This window comes from Triticum urartu, chromosome 5 (genome assembly GCF_003073215.2).
Source record: "Triticum urartu cultivar G1812 chromosome 5, Tu2.1, whole genome shotgun sequence".
Classification (NCBI taxonomy): Eukaryota; Viridiplantae; Streptophyta; class Magnoliopsida; order Poales; family Poaceae; genus Triticum; species Triticum urartu.
In genome coordinates this window covers 466,412,273-466,434,397 of record NC_053026.1, presented here as the reverse complement: position 1 = coordinate 466,434,397, position 22,125 = coordinate 466,412,273, and the positions used below count along the sequence as shown (strand labels likewise).

The following is a 22,125-nucleotide window of genomic DNA, read 5'->3' as shown; positions in this document are numbered from 1 at the left end:
CTTGTATTCTATTATGTTTACTTTTGAGTACTTATTCCGCTGCTAGTAGTTCTTCGCTAAGGAATTTCCTCACCGGCAAATTCCTCAGTGAAGAATTTCATAAAAATCGCCTATTCACCCCCCCTCTAATCGATATAACGCACTTTCAATTGGTATCAGAGAAAGGTACTCCCTTGTTCTGTGTGATTTTAGTTTAACCGCCTGGAGTTTTAGTTATGTCGACCGCAGGTATGATCAAGGTCTCTGCTGGGTGTCCTACCTTCGATGGGACGGACTACACCTACTGGAAGAATAAGATGCAAATTCATCTTGAAGCAATTGATAATGATCTCTGGTATGTTGTGGAAAATGGTGTTCCCTCAGTCACACCTTCCCTGAATGCTGCTGATGTGAAGAGATTCAAGCAACTCGACTCTCAAGCGAAGAATATCATATGTGGCCATCTGAGCAAAGGACAGTATGGCAGAGTGAGCGCTTTGGAGACAGCTAAACTTATCTGGGATAGGTTGTCCAAAGTAAATGAAGGAGTCTCAACTCAGCGTGACTCTCGAGTTGATGTTCTTCGCAATCTCTTCAACCGCTTTAAAAGACTTGACAATGAAAATGTTCAAAAAACCTTTGATCGCCTCACTAACATCTCAAATGAGCTTCAAGCACTTGGTGCTACTGACATCACCGACCATGAGGTGGTGAAAAAATTGCTGAGATCGCTTGATTCCTCATTTGACACTCTGGCATTGATGATACAAGAACGTGTTGATTACAAGTCACTTGAGCCCGCTGATATTCTCGAGAGGCTAAATACTCATGAGTTCCAACTTGCTGAAAAGAGAGATCTCTATGGTTCAAGCTATGGCAGAACACGTGCACTGAAGGCCAAGGCAGTATCTGAGTCCGAAGATGAAGACTCTGGTAGCACCTTGGTGATCCTGAAGAACTGAGCCATGATCTGGCTCTGCTCGTGAAGAAGTTTCAAAAGTTCTCAAGACGTGGTCGCCTTGGAAGATCCACAAGGAGCAATGATTCCTCACCAAGTGACTACAAGAAGAGGCTCTGCCACAAGTGCAGGAAACCTGGACATTTCATTCAAGATTGTCCTTAGTAGGAAAAGGAATCAAAGAAGAAGAAATACAAGGATTACAGTTCTGATGATGCGAAGAAAAAGAAGAAATCCACAAAATCTTCATCATCAAAATCCTCAAAGTCTTCATATCACAAGAAGAGTAGCTCCAAGAAGGCTAGGGCATTCATTGGCAAGGAAATGGACTCTGAGGCTGAATCTGAAGAAAATGAGGAAGATGAGACATCTGAGGAGTCTGAATCCGGAGTGGCGAGCCTAGCTCTCGCTACTGCATTCGTCAGCAAGTCTATCTTCAACACTGAAGAAAATGACCTCACCAACAAGGCTGATGAAGGCGATGATGACTACGCTCCCACCTATTGCTTCATGGCAAAGGGTGCCAAGGTACTCAAATATACCTCCTCTGAATCAAGTGAGAATGAATCTGATGAAAACCTTAAGCCCAGCTATTCTAAACTTGCTAATATTGCTATAAAACAACAAAGGTCTTTAGAAAAGGTTTAAAACATGCTAAATAAAAGTGATGATATGTTGGGTGAAGAAATGGATCGCACTAAAACTTTGACTGAAAATCTTCAGAGACTTCAGTCCAAGCTTGACAAACTTCAAAGTCATCATAACACTCTCTTATCGGATCATGAGAAGCTTTCTTATGAATTTCTTCAAAGAAAGCAAGATCTTGAAAAGCTAAGAGTGAGTTATGAAGATCTTCAGAAGGAGCACGATTCATTACTTGCTCAACAAATCAGCGCTTCTCATGAAGAATTTGTTCCTCCATGCTTGAAGTGCATTGAACGTGAATCTGCTAATTCTTCACCTGAATGTTCAAATGCTGCTAATGTTTCAAATTCTTCACATGCCTCTGCTATCACTAATTCCTCATCTGAGGATATTGCTAGTATCACTGACGATGCAGGGCTGAAGGAATTGTACACGACAGGCATGTACAAAAGCCTCAAAGGGCATCAGGCTCTTTGTGATGTTCTTAAAAAGCAGATCCTCAACAGGAACCCTAGGAAAGAGGGTATCGCCTTTGAGAGGAAACTCAATGCTGATGGTACATATTGGAAGCCTGAGCAGTACCCCAAAACTACATGGGTTGCTGCAAAGGGACCTCCAGTAGATCCATCTAACTTATCTGGATTTGCATGTGAATCTCCTCATTCTGATGATGAGTCAATTGACTCCAACTATAAACTGTTCAAAAATCAGAATGGTGAAGTATTTGCTAGATATGTTGGCAGTAACTGCAGGAACGGCTCCCCTATGAAGAAAATATGGGTTCCCAAAAGATGCCTTGAAAATCTTCAGGTGAATGTCATCATGACGCCACCTGTGAGAAATAGGAACCCCAGATCAAATTCCTCATATGGATCAAAGTCCTCATATGAACATCATCATGCTAACCCGTCTGTTTCGCAGGGAAGATCTAAGGATTATGGATATGTGCATTATTCTTCAAATCATTATGTCCATAAGTCCTCGAAGAATTTCTCTGCTTACTCTTATGCTTACTCTAACCCATCTTATGTGAAACGAAATGGATTGGCTTCTATGCCATCCTTCTCATATGGAGCTCGCAGAATGATGAACTCTTTGCCACCCCTTCAGATGTGGGTGGTGAAGAAAAAGAACTAATCTCTTCTATAGGGTCAGGTCTCCAGACGCACGTAATCGTCTGAAGAATTTGCTGGAGACCTGAGCAATGCCTAATAGGACGCAGGCTAATCATGAAGAAATGAACTTTCATTTCCCACGTCCTCATATTGCTTTATCAGTTCTTTTACTTGATGAAATTGATCTCATGAATTGATGTCATATTCTTTCTTGATGAAGTATATGAGTTTGTAAGTTGCACTAATTCATCTGCAGGATGATCAACCCAAAGCCACTGAGTGGGTCCTCGATAGTGGATGTACAAACCACATGACTGGTGACAAGAATCTATTGATGGATGCTCCATTATCTTCGTCACATCTGAAGCATATCATCTTTGCTGACAAAGGCAAAAGTCAGGTATTGGGTCTAGCTAAGGTTGCGATTACAAAGGATCGACACATGGACAAAGTCATGCTTGTTGAGTCCTTAAGATACAACCTTATGTCTGTCTCAATGCTTTGTGATCTTGCTATGGTTGTTGTCTTTGGCAAGTACCGTTGTGTTGTGGTTATGGAAGCTGACAATTCCAAAGTCTTCGAAGGCTTTAGGAGAGGATACATGTATATTGTTGATTTCTCTACAGGACCACAACCAGCCGTGTGCTTACTTGCAAAAGCTTCAGAAGGCTGGCTCTGGCATCGACGACTTGGTCATGCAGGCATGAGGAATTTGCACATGCTTGCGAAGAAGAAGCATGTCATTGGCATCGAGAATGTCAAATTCCTCAAGGATCACCTATGCGGAGCCTGTGAAGCTGGGAAGATGACCAAGGCCAAGCATCCAGCGAAGACTATCATGACCACCACTCGCCCATTTGAATTGCTTCACATGGATCTCTTTGGTCCTAATCATTATTCTGCTATTTCAAATGAAGCATCTCCATATGGCTTTGTTATTGTTGGTGATTATTCTCGCTACACATGGGTACACCTTGTTACTTACAAACATGAAGTGTAGGAAGTCTTCAAACGTTTTTCCTCGAGGGCTTCAACCAACTTTGGTGTGAAGATCAAGCACATCAGAAGTGACAATGACACTGAGTTCAAGAATTCTGGTCTCGATGACTATCTTGATGAACTTGGTATTACTCATGAGTTATCTGCTCCTTACACTCCTCAGCAGAATGGCGTCGTGGAGCGCAAGAACAGGACTCTTGCTGAGATGGCTTGCACTATGCTTGATGAATACAAAACGCCTCGTCTGGACTGAGGCAATTGATACTGCGTGCCACATCATCAACAGAGTATATCTTCACAAATTCTTCAAAAAGACTGCCTATGAACTCCTCACTGATAAGAAACCCAATGTAAGTTATTTCAAAGTCTTCGGTGCTAAATGTTGGATTAGAGATCCTCATCACAACTCAAAATTTGCACCGAAAGCACATGAAGGTTTTATGCTTGGTTATGGTAAGGACTCGCACACCTACAGAGTCTTCAACAACGTTCTTCACAAAGTTGTTGAAACTGTAGATGTGTGGTTCGATGAAACTAATGGATCGCAAAGAGAGCACCTACCTACTATGATGGATGAACCAGCACCTGAGGAAACTATCAAGTTCAAGGCTACTGAGGATGTCAGTCCTATTGAAGAATCTGCTGAAGAATTCATTCCAGAACATGAAGAACGTCGAGCTAATGCACCTGAAGAAAATGCTGAAGAAAATGGTGCTGAAGAAAAAGCTGATCAAACTCTTCAACGACAACCAGCTCATCCTCGCATTGCAAAAGAAGTGCAGGTTGAAAAGATCATCATTGACATCAAAGCACTAGGTCCTCTCACACGCTCAAAAGCTTCACATTTGTCTAACTTTTGTGGGCAGTATGCTTTTGTCTCTATTACAGAGCCCACTAAGGTAGATGAAGCATTTCTGGAGCCTGGGTGGATTCAGGCCATGCAAGAGGGATTACATCAGTTCGAGCTTAACAATGTCTGGGAACTGGTCAAACGTCCAGATCCTCGCAAGCACAATATCATCGGCACAAAGTGGATCTACCGCAACAAGCAAGATGAAAATGGCCTTGTGGTGAGGAATAAGGCACGGCTTGTAGCTCAAGGCTACACACAGGTTGAAGGAATTGATTTCGATGAAACTTTTGCACCTGTTGCTAGACTTGAGGCTATTCGCATATTACTTGCTTATGCTAACCATCATGATATCACTTTATATCAAATGGATGTGATAAGTGCATTCCTCAATGGTAAGCTTGAGGAAGAAGTATATGTTGCTCAACCCCCAGGTTTTGAAGATCCAAAGAATCATGACAGAGTCTTCAGACTCATCAAGGCCCTCTATGGCCTCAAGCAGGCCCCATGGGCTTGGTATGATACCTTGAAGGAACTCTTCATGAAGAAAGGCTTCAAACCCGGTTCACTCGACCCTACTCTTTTTACTAAATCTTATGATGGTGAATTGTTTGTGTGCCAAATATATATTGATGATATTATCTTTGGCTGTACTGACCAACGTTATAGTGATGAATTTGCCTATATGATGAGTGAAGAATATCAAATGTCTAGTATGGGAGAGTTGAAATTCTTCTTAGGTCTTCAAATTCGTCAACAACACAATGGCATATTCATATCTCAGGAGAAATACCTCAAGGATGTACTGAGGAAATTCGGCATGCAAGATTGCAAAGGCGTCAAAATTCCTATGCCCACAAATGGCCATCTGTGCACTGATGAAAATGGTATTGACTTCGATCATAAGGTAAACAATCCATGATAGGTTCCTTATTATACTTATGTGCATCTAGGCCAGATATAATGCTTAGTGTTTGCATGTGTGCCCGATTTCAAGCTGCACCGAAGGAATCACACCATAAGGCTCTGAAGCATATTCTTCGATATCTAGCTCACACACCAACACTTGGATTATGGTACCCCAAGGGCTCGGCTTTTGATCTCATTGGATATTCTGACTCTGACTATGCTGGTGACCATGTGGACCGCAAGTCAACACCTGGTACATGTCATTTCCTCGGACGATCTTTGGTCTGTTGGTCCTCGAAGAAACAGAACTGCGTATCACTATCTACTGCTGAAGCTGAGTACATTGCCACTGGTTCTTGCTGTGCCCAATTGCTATGGATGAAGCAAACTCTCAAGGACTACGGCATCAACATGAAGAATGTGCCTCTCTTCTGTGACAATGAGAGTGCCATCAAGATTGCTCACAACCCAGTTCAGCACTCGAAGACAAAGCACATTCAGATTCGTCATCATTTTCTTCGTGATCATGTGTTGAAGGGTGACATTTCTATTGAGCATGTGAAGACTGAAGAACAGCTAGCCGATATCTTCACAAAGCCCTTGGATGAGAAGAGATTTAGCAAGTTGCGGTGTGAGCTAAATATCCTAGAATCTTCGAATGTTCTTTGAAAAGGACACTCATCCTAACACTTATGCAAAATTGATGACTTAGATGTGCAACACATGAAGAAACGTTTTTCTTCAATCAATGAAGAATAACACTCTTAGTGTGAAGAAATTAATGAAGAATTTGATTCTCAGAACCCTACGATAATTGTACGCGGTGTCTGAAATCATTATTCTTATACGGTGGGTCACGCCACCACCAAAAGTTGAAATTCCTCAATTATTCATATTCTTCAACTTTGCATTGTCTTCACTGCTTCCATCGTTTTTCTTCATTGACTATATATATACTAGTAAGCTTGCACGTGCAATGCACGTCTAACCATAGTCCAAACTTTTCTTGTTCATCATAGTTAGGAGGCACATGTATTCAAATAAAATCATTTAATTCTTCTCTTCATTCCGACAATTGTGCTCACGTATTGGTCAACGGTAAATTCAATGCTACAGATAATGCACTGATTGATTATGAACTTCAGAAGGGGATAACAACATACTTGCCTTAGTCATTACCGCTCGCGCTCTAGACGGCCGAATGGCGACCCAAGGCGACTGAGCGCTGCCCCCCATAAAGCAGCCGGCGCGGCTTATCCATGGCATAGGAAGGCCCTTGAGTGCAGGCTATAGTATGTGGAGGTGGTAAAGGGTCAATGTTGTTCCAAGTCAGTTGGGTTGTTGCCTTGAGACGAGCTGTTTGAACAGTAGAGAGGCCAACATCTTTGAATACATCAAGAATTCCAATCTCATACAAATCTGCAAGCCAATCACTCTCATCCAGACCATTTTGAAAAGATCCAAAATCTTGCTCTGTTTCCTCTAGAAAACACTGCTTCCGAGCTTCCTTTATACGCAGAGCAGCTTCGAGGGTAGCTGCTGTCAACTTCCGAAGCTTTTGAACATCAATTTTCCCCCTAGATGGTTGATGTTTTCTTGCCCCAAGTGGTTTAGTGAAATCCTTGCTAGCCACTCTATGGACTCCTAGTTGAGTATCATCCTTAAGGCCTTTAGCCTCTTGCACAGCCTTGATCTCTTGTGCTTGACCATCAACATAAGAGCCCTTTAATGGTCCTTTGCATGTACCAGAGTTCAGAATCTGAGGGCTAACATTGGCTTGAACTGAGGAGATGTCCTTTGTAGCCACTCCACAGACTTCTAGTTGCTTATCATTCTTAAGGCTTTTAGCCTCTAGTACAGCTTTGTTCTCTTGTCATTGACTATCAACATAAGATCCCTTGAATAGTCCTTTGCATGCACCAGAGTTCTGAATCTGAGGGCTAACAATCGCTTCACCTGAGGAGAGTTGTGCTACACTTTCTGAAGAAAGGTGCAGAGAGAAAGGCAGTACCTGGAGGGGAAATATATTTCAACCTATGTTAACAGCACATGAAAGAAGATTATGTTTGTGCAGCAGAGGACAGAGCCAATTATTTTGGCTGTTACAAGCCGATGTTTGCTACTATACTAACTTGTTCACTCATATTTTAATCCGTCAAGGTGATTGGCAATGACAAAACACATGCACAAACTTTAGAACCCCATTAAAAAATCATAAGCACATTTGACATGAAGAAATACACAGCAAAAGAAAAAAGTGGACAACAAATCAACACATGAAGAATACATACCAAAGTGGATAAATATAAACTCGTGAGTTTGGATCCTCTTTTATTTTTCCACTATTAGCATAAGTAGATCCTCTTTTAGTTGGCTACTATTATTGTTAGCATAATTTTTTAACACGATTGGATGCATGCGCCCCAACTGCCGAAGAAGAAAATAGTTGCTGCAGCGAAATGTTGCAAATGCATCTATACATAATATTTAACATCTTTGGGCTATCTAGAACACCACACAATTCATACTATGAAGAAATACATTGTTGAATCCTTTATGGGTTCATTTCTTCCAAAAATTTAAGATGCATTGTGAACATTCTCATCAAATAGAGTGGAACCACTCACCTTTTTCTCTAAGCTCAGTAAAATTGATCTCTGCAAGTCGATCTCTTCACTTCCAGTATATGCACAAAATATCATTCTGAAATAACATTCGGATGTGTTTGCTATTTCATAAATCTTCCTCCAGTCTCCATCGTTGTATTTCTGAAATAATCATGCTGCACAAAGAAACACTAAGTTATGCGGTCATTCAAAGTACACCTCAAATCGGATCTATCACCTATTGTAAACAAAAAAGCATCATCCCTCATATTCTAGCATATGGCAAACACTTTTTGTATCCCTCTAATCGAATCTATCACCAACAAACTAAGAATTCAGGCCAGATAACTTAAATATCTCACTCTTGTCTTTCCGTGGATGGAACCAATGGCTCTTATATATATTTGTCCTTCAACTTACAATACTGCATCAACAACATTTTTTTTTTAAATGCTCCTGACAGAATAGGAAAGCCTAAACATGCAACTCTGTTGGTAGCAGTCAGCGTCACTGACACCATTGTTTTGATCACAAAAGATATAATTGACAAATTCAGTTTGCTGCTTTCCACTACCAACTGTATATTTCGCACACAAGTTCTTACCGGAGAGTTGAAGTGTATTGATTTATGCACTCCTTGCTCTTGAGCTCATTCCCCCTCATCAAATTCTGCACTGTCCTCTTGCAATTGCTTTTGTCCCTTACAAGTGAATCATGCTCTTGCTTCAGCAACAACTACACTGGCTCCTTGGAGGCCATCCAGCGCGACAAAGCGGGATGGAGGACGACAGCTGGATGCGCCACTCTAGATCTTCTTGGCGGCGGCGCTGCCAGCAAGATGGGCAGACCGTGGGGCCGGACGACGGAGAGGCGCTAGTGCAGGGCATGCGTGTCATGTGCCGCGGCAAGGCGAGGCGTTGCGGGCGGGAGGGTGGCGCTGACGTGAGGCGCGACCATCTGTCACAATGGATGCGGTTGCGTAGAGGGAGCATCATAGGGCGGCGAGGCGCCGACGAAAGAGAGGAAGCAACGACGGAGTCGAGGGCGGCGACCCGCTCGTAGGAGAGGACGGTGGCTAGATGGGAGAGGCGGAGGAGCGGCGTGCAGCAGCTGGCCGGCGGCTAGATGGGAGAGGCGAAGGAGGGGAAGAGGAGACGTGCGTGAGGCGCTCGGGGGGAAGTTACAGCGAGGATGAAAAGGTACGGGATTAAGTGTGATGCGTGGGATTAGTGGATCGTTGTTGCTCTCAAACACGTGGAGTGGCAATGGTTGGTAATTAGAGCGTAGAACACGTTTTGTAGATTGAAGCGATCTAGACCATCAAATCACATTATTTGATGGATAAGATGAATTGGTTCTCCGCCCTTTCGTGCTTTTATAGGGGTAGTATATATATATATAAGTTTATGTCCTCTACAACATTCACTTATTGCTATTTCTTCAAGTTGGTTTTCTGCTAAGTGAATGTGATCGGACCCTTCCCCTCTATGCTATACTCAACCCAATCTGTTTACAAATTCTTCATGTGCGTTCTATTTGAAACTCGTTCAAAATCTTCACTGTGTCCTTGTTAGCTGAAGAAATTGCGAACGGAACTTTAAAACCTATCTTATCGAAATTTTCGGCTTTGCCGCTCAAACCGTTCCGCATCCCACGATACACTTATCCACTCACCCATGATCTAACACGATCTCCACCTCTCACTATGTGGGTGACACATGTCATGCGAATGAGAAGGGTCAGGGGCACGTTTGTCCAATTTCTTCGGGCGAGCAGTTTTTCACCGTGGCTATAAATACCCCTCCTTCCCTTCCTCACTTCTTTTACTCCGCTCGACCTCTCTCTAGCTCGAGCTTCTCAAACCCTAGTGCCGCCGCTACTTCATCGCCGCCGGTGAGGAAGAGCTTCACTGCCTCGACCTCGTCGCCGACGTACTCGCGCCGACCGTGGAAATCTTCACTCCGCCGCCGCCGTAGCCGTCTTCCTCCGCCAAGTTAGGGCGTGAAAGATCTGCATAGACGAACTTCACATCTCCTCACTCCAGTTCGTCGTGTTCTTCGTCCAGGGTAATTAAAAGTTACCTTTACTACCCTTGTTGATTCGAATGATTATCTACAAAATCTTCAAAGGTGTTTTTCTTCATATCTTCACACACTAAAACACCTCACATATTATCTGTTCTTAATTCGTTTCTCTAAGCCATGTTTTTCTTCAAGATTCCTCAAATGTGTGGATTTTTAATCTACACATCTCTGGAACCTAAGACAAAGAACGCTTAGTGAAATTCCTCAAGACTCACCTGGTCAAATTCCTCAAACTTGTTCATTTTACAAAACCTTCTGAGAACGCATATGACCTCTCCAAATTCCTCGCAACTATACTCTGTTCACAGGTACTCATGTCAGCTGCTGAATCACTAGGTTCTCATCAACTTAACTCATTTGCAGCGTTCCTCGAAGAAAAGTTGCATACTTCTTCAGAGAATTCAATTGTTCAAATTCCTCAATTGAAGAAAATGGCTGATGGTAAGAAGCCACAGAAGGGACGAAAGAGGCCTGAGGTAAATACAGCGTTTGAGATCCCCGATGACATATATGCTGGGTACTGCACACCTACTGAGGAAATCAAGAATGAGCGCAAAGTGCGCAAACAGAGGATAGAAAGGAGATGGGCAAGAGAATGGAGGGAGTACAGATATGTCACTCCTAAGTATATGAAGAAATTCACACTCAATCCTCCATGCCCAAGAGCTCCATTGGCACCTGGCCAAATAGCAGATCCCACCAGCCTCAAGCGCGGTGAGGACTATCCTGACGAGTGGGCCAAGCGCCAAGCCAAATTGGCTAAGCAAGCCAGAGAAGCAGTGAGGAAATTCAATGAAGACTCTGCTGCTGCTACTGCCTCTGCTGAAGCCTCTGCTGTGAAGCCAAAGAAGGCTATGTCTAAGAAGCCTACACGCAGACCAAGTTCCTCAGCAATGCCCTCACGGCCAGAATCCTCAAAGCCCTCACGGCAAATTCCTCATACTGCTCCTGTTCCTCCAAAGTCCTCAGCTCCTCCGCCAAAGCCTTCACCTATTCCGACTAAATCCTCAGCACCTGTGCATCTCGCCTCGTGTCAAAGGACTGCCGGCATCTCCATTGCCTCAGGTGTCTCAGCTAGTTCCTCAGCTGCACCAAGTTCCTCAGCTGGCCCCTCACCGCTGAAGACAAAGGCCACTGCTGGAAGAGGTCCTCGCCTAAGTTCTCAAAAGAAGCAAGTCGCTTTTCAAGTGCCGTCTGATGAAGACGAAGCTGATGATGATGAAATTGCAGAAATCATCAGAGACAGGCAAGTCAGGGCTGCTAGAGCCAAAGGATCAGAGGTGCCACTGCTTTTGAATCCCAAGCTGATCCTCGACTACATTGATGATTGGCACAAGGACCCCAACACTCCCATGCCTGACTTCAAGCTGACTCCTGGCCAGAGTCACATGCTGACCCACTTCATTCAAGAAGAAAAGTGGAAATTTGAGAAGGCCAGGCAGATCAAGAAAGCACAGTACAAGAAAGAGCGCTATCTGAAGAAAAATGTTGTCTCTATGACAACTGAAGAACTTATCACTATTCAGACTGAGATTAAGAAACTCAGTGATGACTTTGACGCATATCGCGCTGTTGGCTTGGAAGCCAAGGTTTGTTTTGTGAAACTTGCGGATAACTTCACTTCCAATGTTGCAGCCCCAACGCAACAGGAAATTCCTCAGGCTGAAGCTGCTCAGCCTACTGAAGAAAATGCCAGCACCGCTGATGAACAATCAGGCTGCTGAAGATAATGTGAGTTTCCAGGGCTGATGACTGCATTCCAGCCGCTGAAAAAATTGCCAGGGCACCCACTAGTGGTGTGCCTGAAGAAACTGAAGAACTCAGGGCAACTGCATCAGTTGTGCCTGAAGAAAATCAACCAGATTCCTCAGCTGCTCCTGCACCAACTTCAACTCTAATCCTTCCATCTGCATCAGATGTGAAGAAGACCAAGGCTGCAGAGCGTGCTGCAGTGAACAAAAGGAAAGCATCAGCTACTTCAGATTCTTCAGCTCCGAAGAAAATGAAGCCTATGACAAGTTCATTTGCAAATCCGATTGATGTTGTTCCCATCTCAACCAGACCATCAAAGGACCTTGTTCCTTTTGATGAAGAATATGTGATCCCCAGCGGATCTGATGAAGAAACTCCTTCTGCTGCTTCGTCTGAACCGTTGGATGAAGAAATTGAAGTGGATGCGATCCCTTCAACACCTATCATCTCCTCGCCTATGCCTCAGTTCACAGCTGAAGAGGCTGGTGTTGAAGAAATGGAAGATGAAGATGTGGACATTGGCTGCTCCACACCTGTTAGCAGTGATGAATTCTAGGAAAGTCAGCATCCAAACTCTCCAATGTTCACCCCTCTACAGCAAATTCCTCAGTCCCCCACACAAACTGTACATATGGGCTTTGAAGAAACTCATCCCACTGCATCTGTCCATGAGGAAATTCCAGCCACTAGCGTTGAAGAAACTACTGCTGCTGAACAACCAACGACGCAGACTGCCACTGAGGAGGAACCAAAAATTTCTCAGCCTGAAGAACCTGCGATTGAGATTCCTGAGGTCGTGATGCAACTCATTGACACTCCTTTGACGAAGCCAAAGGATCCATTCTCACGCAAGCAAAAATTTAAGGCTGATGATTTCTTCGGCGAGCACGTATTCTTCGAAGACTACAACCCATATGACTCTGCTCGCATTAGGAAGAGGCATTTCTGGACTGCTAGTCAAGCCAATTTCTATTCCTCAGTGCTGTTCAACAAGGAGAAGATCTTCTACCATGAGCATATTCCTCACGTGGATATGGAATCTCTGCCGTGCTTCGCACCAGTCCTTAGTGTTCTTCACGACGCTGGACTGCTAAACTTTTGCTCTAACATCTGCGATTGGAATGAAGAACTGATTCTTCAATTCTATGCAACGCTGCACATCACCGGAGATGCTGAAGACGTGAATTCATGGGTGCTGGACTGGATGTTTGAAAACACTCACTACACTGCACCAGCCTCTGAATTGCTTCATGCTCTACCACTCAGTCCTCCCCTTGAAGAAGCTCGCTGCATCTACAGTGAACCTGAGCTCACACATCATTACATGCAGGTGCTGATGAAACCTTTGAAGCCAGGTCAGGCACCAAGAACCAAATTCCTCGTGAAGGAATTGTTGTATGTGCCCAGAACTGTCTATCGTATTCTTACGAGGAAAATCAGTCCTATCAAAGGCCACGACTCATCTGATGAGGAAATTGTTGGCATCATGAAGAATCTGGTATTCAACATCGTTCATGGCATTCCTGTCAATTATCACGATTTCTTCATGAGGACTATGGCCAATGTTGCACTATCTCCGTTTGAGCTGAAGCCTTATGCACCTTGGATTATGAGATTCCTCAGGACAAGGTCTTCACTCAACTACAAAGCTGATTTCCAGAATCACCTCAGCTACTTGCCCCCAATTGAAGTCCTCAAGCAGACATATTCCTCAGTTGATGGAAAGGGCAAGGCACCAGCTGTAATAGATGAAGGCATTCGTCCATTGGATGGTCAGTTTCGCAAAGCTGCATCTTATTCCACCAATGATGACTCTGCCACACATGACTCTGCCAATGCACCCAAGTACACTCCTCAAGCCACTGCTCCGCGCGTGTTGACTGACCGTGAACTTCTGCTTAGTCTTCACCAGAAGTTGGATCGAAATCACAAATGGGTTAATCGTCAGTTTGGTTCACTTCTTCACAACATGACTGCCACACACAATGCAGTGAAGAAAAACCACTACTACCTCCATCAAGTCTTTGGTCGCACCTGGGCAATCCTGTCACATCTGTATGGTGAAGAAGATCTGAAGAACATGGGTCTTAATGAAGATTTTGACTGGTCTGCACCTCCACCGAAGAAATTCAAGAAGGTCAAGGTTCCTTCTCTGGTGGCCAGCTCATATTCTTCATCGCGCGACACTGATGAACATGAATATTTGGACGACACTGCGGCAGGCCCTACATCAACAAATGACCCCAACAACGCTGGCGCTCCTTCATCAACATGATTATCCTCAGGGGTGTTAGTCCTCATTTTCGATCCTTTTGGTCATTCGATGACAAAGGGGGAGAAATATGAGTTAGTCTTCAAGTGGGTCTACTATATGGGCGTTTTTTGCTAAGTTACAACTCTCGTTCTTCTGAAACTTTATTGGATCGAGTTGTAATCTTAAACCCGATGATTCTCTGATACTTTTGATGCACTGTGCTCTGATACTTTTGATGCACTATTCTGCATGCTTATTCCTCGTTAATATTATTGCACGCATGCTGAATTTCATCAGGCACCATATTTCATCATGCATTTCAAATTCCTCATATTATATGTTAAATGCGTGTATGAATTACAAGATATAGGGGGAGATCTCCATGATTCAACTCTTCAAGTGTGCATTGCTTCAAAAGCAAATTCCTCACTATGCACATCTTCAGAGGGAGTTTTTCTATATCTTGCAATCAAATTCCTCAATATCAGTAGTTACACTTCATATGTTTATCCCCGTTGAAAACTTAACCTATATTGTCATCAATCACCAAAAAGGGGGAGATTGTAAGTGCATCTAGTGCCCCTTAGTGATTTTGGTGTATTGAAGACTTATAGGTTAAGGGACTAATACGTTTGTGAGTGTACACAGGTCTATAAGTCTATGAGGAGTTTGATATTTACAGGAAAAGTCGACCCCTAAAAATGAATATCTTCGACTGAAGATTTTGGTATTTCTGAAGACTTTCATGAAGACTTTGAAAGTGAAGAAAATGGTGTGACCGTGAAGACTTGGTATTCATTCGAGGAATATGAAGCGTGAAGATTTTTGTTTTCATAGTTTCATTTTCTCTTTCTTGAGTCATAGGAAACACCGTACTGTTAAAGGGGGTCGAGGAAATACTAAGGAAAAATTTCCATGTGATGCTCAACTCAAAATCCTACACCTACCAATCCCTTCGAGTGAAGCCATTGGAAATCTCATACAGTTCAGTCAATTTCTTCAGTGACAGAGACGAAGTTCTTCTGATCTCTGAGGAATTTGTCCTGATTGAGGAGTTAGGAATTCGCCAGTGCGGATTGCCTACATAGTGAGGAACATGATAGCCCTGAGGTTTTTGCTACTCAAAATTCCGACCGTTGCTGTGTTATGCGCCAGCTGTCCCAAAATATCTATCCACCTAACGGTCATATCATTGAAGGGCATTTATGTCTTATCATGCCGGGCTGCTCCCTAGGCTATAAATAGTCGCCCCCTACAACCACTAGCTGGTTGGCTGCTCCGAGAGAAACTAACACTTGTCATTTGAGAGCAACCCATCCTCTAAGGACTTTGAGCGAAAATCATCAAGTGAGGAAAAATCAAAAACCCAAAACCCAAACACCTACAAACCCCAAGTGATTGAGCATCACTGAAGAGATTGATCCTGAGTGGATCCGACGCTTGTTACCTTTGAAGAATGTGCTTCTTCCAGACGGTTAGGCATCATGGTCTACAGCATCCAAGAGGAATTGTGGATCGCCGAGTGACCGAGTTTGTGAAGGTTTGGAAGTCGCCTGAAGACTTACCACGAGTGATTGGACGAGGTCTGCGTGACCTTAGTTCAAAGAGAATACGGTGAGGACTGGGTGTACTGAGCTGCGTGTTCAGGACTGGGTGTCCGGGACTGTGTGTCCTCGAGTTTAAATACTCAGCCACTCCAACCAGACGTACAACTGAGACAGCAGTTGGAACTGGTCTACCAAATCATTGTCTTCACCAAGCTTACTGGTTCTATTCCCTCAACTCTTTCATTTCCTCATAACTGTGTTGTGTGTTTGTTCATATCTGTGTTTGAAGACTTTGACTGAAGACTTTCTCAATTTTCTTAGTTCAATTTCTTCAGTTTGTTTGTCTTCATCCTGTGTTATCCTGTGCTTACGCTTCCTGTACTCTGTGCCTGTCTTCATTTCATCATGATGACTATGCTTGTATTCTGTTATGTTTACTTTTGAGTACTTATTCCGCTGCTAGTAGTTCTTCGCTAAGGAATTTCCTCACCGGCAAATTCCTCAGTGAAGAATTTCATAAAAATCGCCTATTCACCCCCTCTAGTCGATATAACACACTTTCATATTGTTATTGCATTATTCCTTGTCTCCTACATGACATCAGATTGCTTTTTTTTCTTTCCTTTTTTGGAACTTGATACCCCCGCACATCGTTGTGGAAGCCCTGTCAAAAGAAATACATAAATATCTGGTACAAGAATAACAAAAACTCATGGAAAGTAAAAAATAACGGTGTTCTCAATTTATATCTAAAAACTAAAGTATAAAACAAAATGATGTATAAAAAGAAAAAATGAACCTCGGTTAAAAGGATGTCATTTCTAACACAAAAAAATAAATATGAACTACTTCACATACAGATGTATATAGACATATTTTAGAGTGTAGATTCACTCATTTTGCTCTGTCATTTGTTGAAATCTCTAGAAAGGCAAATATTTAGGCACGAAGAGAGTACATAGGTATGCCCCGAGTGCTTAATACACTGGATTATCCTTAACAACAGAAAACATAATGCAAAAAGTACAACTTATGACTCACATCCATGGACTGATTATGTGGCAGCTACATGTTTATGCAAGAAAATATAATCGATGACTCACACTTGCAGATGTGACATGGTTGCATTGTTTTAAAAATAGTTAATGTGTTGCAATTATTTAGAAAATGAGGATAGTATCGGCTTACATTTTTCAGTTTTGGTAAAGCACATCTAGATGTACCATTAGTATTGTACATCTAAGTCGTGCGCCATTGATCTTACGTGAAGATTCGTGTGGGTATTTTTTTATGCTAATTAATTCATTAAGATGTGCCGTGGACTACTTTTTTGTAAGGAAGGAGAAACTATCGGATTATATTATAACACAAAACGAAACGTATTCGAGAAAAAGCGAAATATTTTCTGTCGGGGACTGGGCCCCAATACAGACCCGATAGAAAGCCTCGTGCTTGTCGCGCATAAAGAAAGTCCAGTCCATCTCGGCCCAGAACGGCCCACGAAGCCTCAGGCCGCCGGGATCGAGAAGGCCACGAAGAAATCTGATCAAAGGGGGAAGGAAGCGAGACACAGGGCACCGCACCGCTCCACTTCGCCTCCTTCTCCAAGCCACGAACTCCGGCGACTCCACCACCACCCCCCAAGCAGCCCGCCCTCTCCGACCACCGCCATGTCGAGGCGCGGCGACTGGGTCTACGAGAACAACGGCGGGTAAGCGCCCTCCCTCTCGACCTTCGTCGGCCCCGCCTTCGCCCCCGTCTCCGCGCATCTCATAACGAGGGCCGCTTTTTTGGTTGGTGGATGTGCAGGACCTGCGTGGCCATCGCCGGCGCGGACTACTGCGTGGTCGCCGCCGACACCCGCCTCTCCGTCGGATACAACATCCTCACGCGCGAGCACTCCAAGATCTGCGAGCTGTAAGTCCCCCCGCCGAAATCTCGCGCCTCGATCTGCCCGCCTGGGGACTAGGGTTCGTCGGCCGGGAGGCCGTGTGGCTCTGTGGTGTGATAGGGATTTGGATACCTTGGTGGAGGGGTCGGATTTTAGAGCCTCACTTCGTTGATTTGGCTAGGGTTTGGTGCTTGGAGGTCTCGGGTTGAATTTGGGGAAACACCTAAACGTTCATGAGTTTTTTCTGCTGTAAATACTGGCTGTCCCAGCGTGCTTCCTATAGCGTTATAGTTTGATGCGATTTGCCGATATCTATGGAGAGACGACATAGACATGAAACATGCCTTGTCTTTAGTTTGTGTACCCTCACTCCAGGTCATAGGATACTTTTGTCTTAGCCTGGACAGCCATCTTCGTCCCTGTAATTAAGTAGAGGATTGGTTTGGGAGACGGAAAGATGTTCTTATTGTTTCATTTTTATGCTTATCTTTTTAAGTTCAAACAGATAAAATTTGTAAGATGCCATCAGGTTTGCTTCTATACTGGCGGCATTCAGAAAGTGTACAATGACCTTCATCTTGAAATTCTTCTATAGATCCATGATGTGTGTCTTCTGGGATTGGTCTGTCGTAACATGACAAAAGTAATTGGTTCTATTTTGGTTCTGTAGGTGTTAAAACTGTTTGTTATGGATAGCGGGTAATTGATAATACCTCTTGCCTATAGGTTTGCTCCATACTGTTGTTGATGTGAAAATTGATGACAAGCTTTTGGGTTTACACCGTCTTGAGTAGGACACATAACATAATATGATGCAAGAGATGACGATACAATTGATATCTTCATTGGTTGTGCTGTAATTATGTTCCAATACACCCTTGCTGTTGTGATGCTACTTGCATTTGGTTATGCCCACAAGTCCCCCAATTTCAAATTTGCTTTAGTAGAGCATGTTCAGCAAAGCTATTTTCCTGCTTAATGTTATTACACGGTAATCATTTATATTTAATTCTTAATGAAGTCTAGTTGATGATATAAGTACAATGCAGTAATATCTTGTTGTATTAGTGTAAGCAAACGTTGTGGTGTTGTAAGCACACATTAGCAGGTATAAGTTATTATTATGCAATTGGATTTCGTTCTTGTTAACAATGTCTCTTTATCCCGCTTTGTGATGAAGCTGGATATTTCCTAAGCTGACAATTTATATGCTGTTAAGAATTTCAATATGTGGCTCATTGCTTGCATAAAACATCATTTCTTTATTTGTCTAGGGCCGATAAATGTGTAATAGCATCTTCTGGCTTCCAAGGTGACATCAAAGCTCTACAGAAGAACTTAGCTGCCAGAGAACTGGTAAAGTTGCAAAACCTCATTTATCCACGTGTTGCCTATATACATACATTCACACCTTCAGTGTTGATACCAAATGATTCTTGCATGGTTTCATTTCATCCCAATCGAATTCTCTATAGCTATGTGTTTTGGGATTTCCTTGGGGAGTATTTGATCTGGCGGTGGTCTTAAGTTATTTGAACTTCCAAAAATATTGTCAGTTAGCAGTTACTCTGATTGAAGTTGTTTGTTTTTTGGACCATCTTCATCACAGTTCCAGACCAAATATCAGAAGAACTGCTCCACCATTACTGGTTCCCTGGGCATGGATACATGGCAATTTTTGTTTATTGCAATGCCTGGAAATTTGATGTTAGGTCCAAAGTATAAACTGTAGCATTCTGAAACTGCTGAAAATCAGTACACTGCTTATCATATATTTGTAGGATACGTGCTTGTGGTACAAAGAAAACTGCATTAGCATCGTGGTGCTAGTACCATCAGCCTCTTTTTTTTGATTAGTAATGTTTAGGGAAGATTTTAACAACTCCTTTTCTTCGCCTTATTTTGGGGCTTAAGCTCACCATAATGTTTAGCGAAGATTTTAGCAACTCTGTGCTTCCATTTGAGGCTTAATCTAACCATATGGCATATGCGCTACTTCATCATATTTCCTTGTGTTTCTATCCATTGCCTCCTCAAACATGCTCTCTGTTCTCTTCTCTTCTCCTTGGTAATAACTAAAACCACGTCACTTGGGACGGGTAGGGAGTACTAACTTTGCCTGGCAATGCAACAAGTGCTTTTTTTATGTACAAAAGTGATGATAGTTCATTGCTACTTTGTACACCTGGAATGCACTGCAGTACCAGTATTAAGCTGCATTTGTGCAGCGTACCTTTAATCTGTTCATGATGTACAGAAATATTGGTAGCTAAATGATTAATGTCCTTCTGTTTTATTTGTATATGTAGCTATACCAGCACCAGCACAATAAAAGGATGAGCTGCCCAGCAATGGCACAATTGCTCTCCAATACTCTGTACTACAAGCGATTCTTCCCATATTATGCTTTCAACGTGCTTGGTGGGCTTGACAGTGAAGGTACCAACTTCCGTATTTGGTTTCCCCAGTTCGATTGTCCTGTTTAGCGTGTCTGAAGCATGTATCATACTTGTGCAGGGAAAGGATGCGTGTACTCGTATGATGCTGTTGGGTCCTATGAGAGGACTGGTTACAGTGCTCAGGGATCAGGATCTACTTTGATCATGCCAGTGTTGGACAACCAGCTGAAATCACCTAGTCCACTATTAGTCCCTGCAAGAGTAAGCCCTCACATTTTTTACAGTGCTCAGGAGTATTTGTTGTCAGCTATGAAGTTGCAGATTGGTTGATCATGTCTGACATATTCTTGCTGACTAAAACAAGCATGTTTATGTAGGTCATATTGATAAATGACGATTGGAATAGTGCCTCAGAGGTCACTAACAATCTTCTTCCTTATAATGTGTGCAGGATGCCGTCACCCCTTTGTCCGAGTCAGAGGCGGTCGACCTAGTTAAGGATGTCTTTGCATCTGCAACTGAGAGGGACATCTACACCGTATGTTTCCCTCTCTCGGTTCCCAGAGATCATCGTTTGTTGCTGTCTATACATTTGCCACTGTACTAATCTGCTGAACTTGCAAATAATGCAGGGGGACAAGGTGGAGATTGTAGTCATCAACAAAGCTGGTACAAGGCGCGAGTACATCGAGTTGAGGAAGGACTAAGTTTGCGCCGCGGTTGCCATTTGCTTCCCTAGATATAGGGAATTATTATGCCCAGAGCTGCTACTTGATAGAAACACCCGTGCTTGCTTTGCTTCCGTGATGATGTACCAGGATCGACCCAGCTTGCCTTGTTAAACTTCTTTGTTGTTTCATGCATATGAGATGCTGAGCTATTTGTTGGAAATGCTAAAAGTACGTTCATAGCCATTCTATTATAACCCAGAATGAATACTCTCATCGGGGCATCTTCAACTGCCAGACTAAAATTTTTTGGATACCTAAAAACAGTTTTTAGTTGTGTGGAGAGTAGGTTTTAGGTAGCCAAAGCCTAAAACTGGATACCTTAAATTTTTAGAAGCAAATGAAACATGAAGATCCGACGGTGTGGAGGCTGGAAAGCCAATCTGATGGGTGCTGAGGCGTAAGTTTGATTTTGACCTCACCGGTGGAGGTCGTCGGGGCTGAGCTCACTGGAAGCTGAAGAAAAGCTGTGGTGGTAGGGCAGGTTATGGAGGGGAGGAATGGGCGGTTCTGCCTAGTCCTAATCACACCGTTGCAACTGTTTACCGTCGGTCTGTGCGAAACAGGGTTCTTTTATGTTTCCCGAGCCAGGTTCGGCTGTCGGGTCAGGATTTTGCGTTAGACATACAAGATTCGGCTGTCAGGTCAGGATTTCGCGTTAGACATACAAGGAATCGGGCTAACGCTTACACGATGGCATAACGACAGGACATCCGAGGCAAGCTCAGCGGGCGTTGGGGCTCATCTTGGGTGGTGGCGCGGCGGGGACAGCCAGAATCGACATAATCAGGGCTGCGCCGTTGTGAGCTTGGCAATGGTTGCTTTCCCGCGAATGCATTTTTATTTTTAGGCTTTGGGGTGTCACAGAATATAGGATGCTCTTAGTTAATAAGAGGTACATATTGAAGTGGGCACTATCTGAACGCATGGGTATCTGCACCCACTTTTAAAAAACTGCATTTTAAGCATGTTTCGAAATGTTAAAAAATAGAACAGAAAATTGTATGCATACATGTGCATAAAGTTTTGTGAAAAAATGTCTTTCTGGTTTGCCTCCGTAAAAAAGACAAATTTCAGTGCTTTTAAATAGCGTTTCACGACATAATTTTTTGTCTTTTTTGCACAGGGCTTAAAAAAATAAAACTTTATACACGCACATAGAACATGAAGATGTATCCATGCAAACTTTTTCAGATTTTTTTGACATTTAGAAATGTGTTTTTTAAAGCGAGTTCATATGTACCCGTGTTCATCTATCCACTTCCCGTACATATTGGAGTTAACTGAACATGTCTGAAATGTAGAGAAACACCAATGAGACCGACTAGCATCTATCGTGCTGCAAGGCTAGAACTGAAGTTGGACATGGCGCGGCATTTCCTACCACAGCGGGCCATGTTGGCCTGCAA

At 43.2% G+C, this 22,125-nt stretch overlaps 1 protein-coding gene across 1 annotated transcript; it reads left to right on the top strand.

Moving 5' to 3' along the window:
- Positions 1–17,246: 17,246 nt before the first annotated feature.
- Positions 17,247–20,902, top strand: LOC125509890 (proteasome subunit beta type-1). Its single transcript, XM_048674914.1, has 7 exons — positions 17,247–17,409; positions 17,508–17,615; positions 18,864–18,945; positions 19,899–20,028; positions 20,107–20,249; positions 20,440–20,526; positions 20,621–20,902. The coding sequence occupies exons 1-7, from the start codon at positions 17,369–17,371 to the stop codon at positions 20,693–20,695; spliced, it is 666 nt and encodes a 221-aa protein (XP_048530871.1). The 5' UTR covers positions 17,247–17,368; the 3' UTR covers positions 20,696–20,902.
- The last annotated feature ends 1,223 nt before the right edge of the window (positions 20,903–22,125 follow it).

Coding starts and splice junctions, on each gene's coding strand:
- LOC125509890 (XM_048674914.1), top strand. CDS start 17,369: ATGTCGAGGCGCGGCGACTGGGTCTACGAGAACAACGGCGG. Junction 20,029..20,106: donor TGGTGGGCTTGACAGTGAAG/GTACCAACTTCC, acceptor ATACTTGTGCAG/GGAAAGGATGCGTGTACTCG. Junction 20,527..20,620: donor CTGAGAGGGACATCTACACC/GTATGTTTCCCT, acceptor CAAATAATGCAG/GGGGACAAGGTGGAGATTGT.